The sequence below is a fragment of the Chrysochloris asiatica genome, unplaced genomic scaffold (genome assembly GCF_000296735.1).
Source record: "Chrysochloris asiatica unplaced genomic scaffold, ChrAsi1.0 scaffold00107, whole genome shotgun sequence".
Classification (NCBI taxonomy): Eukaryota; Metazoa; Chordata; class Mammalia; order Afrosoricida; family Chrysochloridae; genus Chrysochloris; species Chrysochloris asiatica.
This window is the reverse complement of record NW_006408625.1, coordinates 9,681,531-9,683,963: the sequence shown is the minus strand read 5'-3', so window position 1 is coordinate 9,683,963 and position 2,433 is coordinate 9,681,531. Positions and strand designations below refer to the sequence as shown.

Below are 2,433 nucleotides of genomic sequence, written 5' to 3'. Positions count from 1 at the left end.
AAAAGAAGTCAGAGAAGAGAAAAGGCTGTAGAATTTCATGAGTAAACATCTAGTTATCTTTGAGAGTTGTTTCGGCACAACTGGGTCATGATTCAGAGTGCCAGGGACCAAGATATAAATGGCAAGGACATAAAGGTAATAAGGAAAGTCAGCTCTCTAGAGATGTTTATGGCAAAAGGAAGGAGAGCAGTATGGTCAGGAGCAAGTATTTTGGGGGTTGGGAAACTTGAGTATGTTAGTAAGCAACAGTGGAGCCAGTAGAGAGGAAGATATGAGAGGAGTGGGCTTCTGATGGTTGGAAGACCCCTGGGAAAACAGGATGAAGTGTAGGGCAAGGAAGAGTAAGAAAGTAGAGGCTTTGGTGCTGCTTACCAGGAGACAATGAGGGCCATGGATGAAGGTTAAGGTTGCAGGAGGAAGTCATCTATTCACTACACTCTATCTCTTTGTCTTACAGGTGGAAAACTCCAATTCATGGTCCAGGGGTGTGAGAACATGTGCCCATCTATGAACCTCTTCTCTCATGGAACCAGGATGCAAATTATATGCTGTCGGAATCAATCTTTCTGCAACAAGATCTAAATTCCTGTGCCCTTTCCCCACTTCTTGCTCTGACTCAAGCAGAAAAAGGCCTCCTCCATCGCCCCTCTGGGCATAATTTATATTTAGTTTTTTTCTCTAGTCAACAACTAATTGTATTTGCCTTTGCCTGAGTCCTTGGCAAGATGCTTAAATACAGAAGCCCTCATTTATCTCATCTTCCCACTCCTATTCCTCTCTATTCCTCTGCCCTCTTTGTTCCTGCTGTCCCATCTCCCAACATCTATTTTCAATAAACTCTGCATGGTTTAAGAATAGAGACTCCAGACAGATTTGCTTTTCTGTCAGCTTCAGGATCAGCCTGAGCTTCCTTATGCCTCATATACCATTGCCATCGAGTTGACCCCAACTCATAAGGACCCTATAGGAATGAGTAAAATTGCTCCATATGGTTTCTGAGACTATAAATCTTTACAGAAACAGCCTCATATTTCTCCAGCGGAGGAGCTGGTGGGTTTGAATCACTGACCTTGTGGTTAGCAGTGCAATACTTAGCCCACTATGCCACCAGGGTTCCTTGCACATACTAAAATAAAAGCAATTTGAAACCATTCCATATTTATGAAAGTGAAGGGACCCTTAGGGCAGAGACAACAAATAGGTATGCAAAGTATGGGACCCTTTTATTTTTTAAAAAATTTTTATTATGAATTGAATGAAGGCTTATAGACAAGATCAGTTTTACATTCAACAAATCATACACTTTGTTTCATCTCAATGATAGCAATCCCCTCCATACATAAACCAACAGTTATCCCACTTACTCCCTGTGGTTCATATTTCCATTCCATTGACCTTCCCATTCCCTTCTCAACTTTGTCTTTAGAAACATGTTGCCCTTTTGATTTTTTGAATGATTGATGCACTTACAAGTGTAGTCCACTCTAAAGACCTATCTATTGCTTGACTGAACATTGGGCCACAAGGGTGAGTTCCTTTCCAGAACTGAAGGGTTGTCAACGGCCACAGTCTCAGGTTCCTTCAGTTTCTTTCTGATGAGTAAACCTGGTCTTTTTTTTAAAATAATTTTGAGTTTAGTTCCACATTTTCTCCCACTCCATCCCAGTCCCTCTAATGTAATCCCTTTTAGAGCAGTTGGTTGTGGTAACCAGGTACCATCTAGTTCTTCTGGTCTCAGTCATGGAGACTGATGTTCACATGTTCCATTACTCCACTAGACTAATTGATTTCAAGCCTCTTCAATTCTTAGCATTGTTCTTCTGCACAAGGAAAGACCTTAGATAATTGCTCATGAGCTTTCAAGATTTCAGACACTACTCACCAAAGTAGGACGTAGAACATTGTCTTTGTGGATTATATTATGCCAACTGACCATGGTGTCCCCTCAGACTATGATCCTGAACCGCCAGGCACAGCAACTCATTGCCTTAAGATGGATGATAATATTTTGGAAGTTTGCATCATTTTGCCTGCTGTATGCTCCTCCAGATTTGTGATGTTGCAGGGAAAGTAAATACCCATATACAAATATCCTCTTTCCAACTTATATTGATGTAGGATATTTGTTGTTAAGTGCCATCAAGTTTGTTCTGACTCACAGCAATCCTGTATAGGGTTTCTGAGAAGTTTTATTGACTATGTGGATCATTACAAGCTATGGACAACATTGTTAAGAATGAGTAATAGGGGGCTTCCAGAAAAAGATGACAGATCGGGTGGAAGTGTAGTGACGAGCTCTGCCGAGAACAACACAGAATACAGGACCAAGAAGGCTCAGGGAATGGTCCCAGTACTCTGAACCACATATAAAGGAATATTTAGAAGGTTGAAAGACTTACAGCTGGGAAGTTTGTGGCACAAGCAAGAAATCCA

The 2,433-nt window shown here is 41.2% G+C and overlaps 1 protein-coding gene across 1 annotated transcript in view; it reads left to right on the top strand.

The window, feature by feature from the left end:
* LOC102842756 (sperm acrosomal protein FSA-ACR.1-like) overlaps positions 1-582 on the top strand; it is a 5,920-nt gene extending 5,338 nt beyond the window's left edge. Inside the window, exon 4 of the mRNA XM_006867666.1 lies at positions 458-582. Within this exon, the coding sequence (XP_006867728.1) occupies positions 458-582 (125 nt within the window). The remainder of the gene's footprint in view (positions 1-457) is intronic.
* Positions 583-2,433: the final 1,851 nt, after the last annotated feature.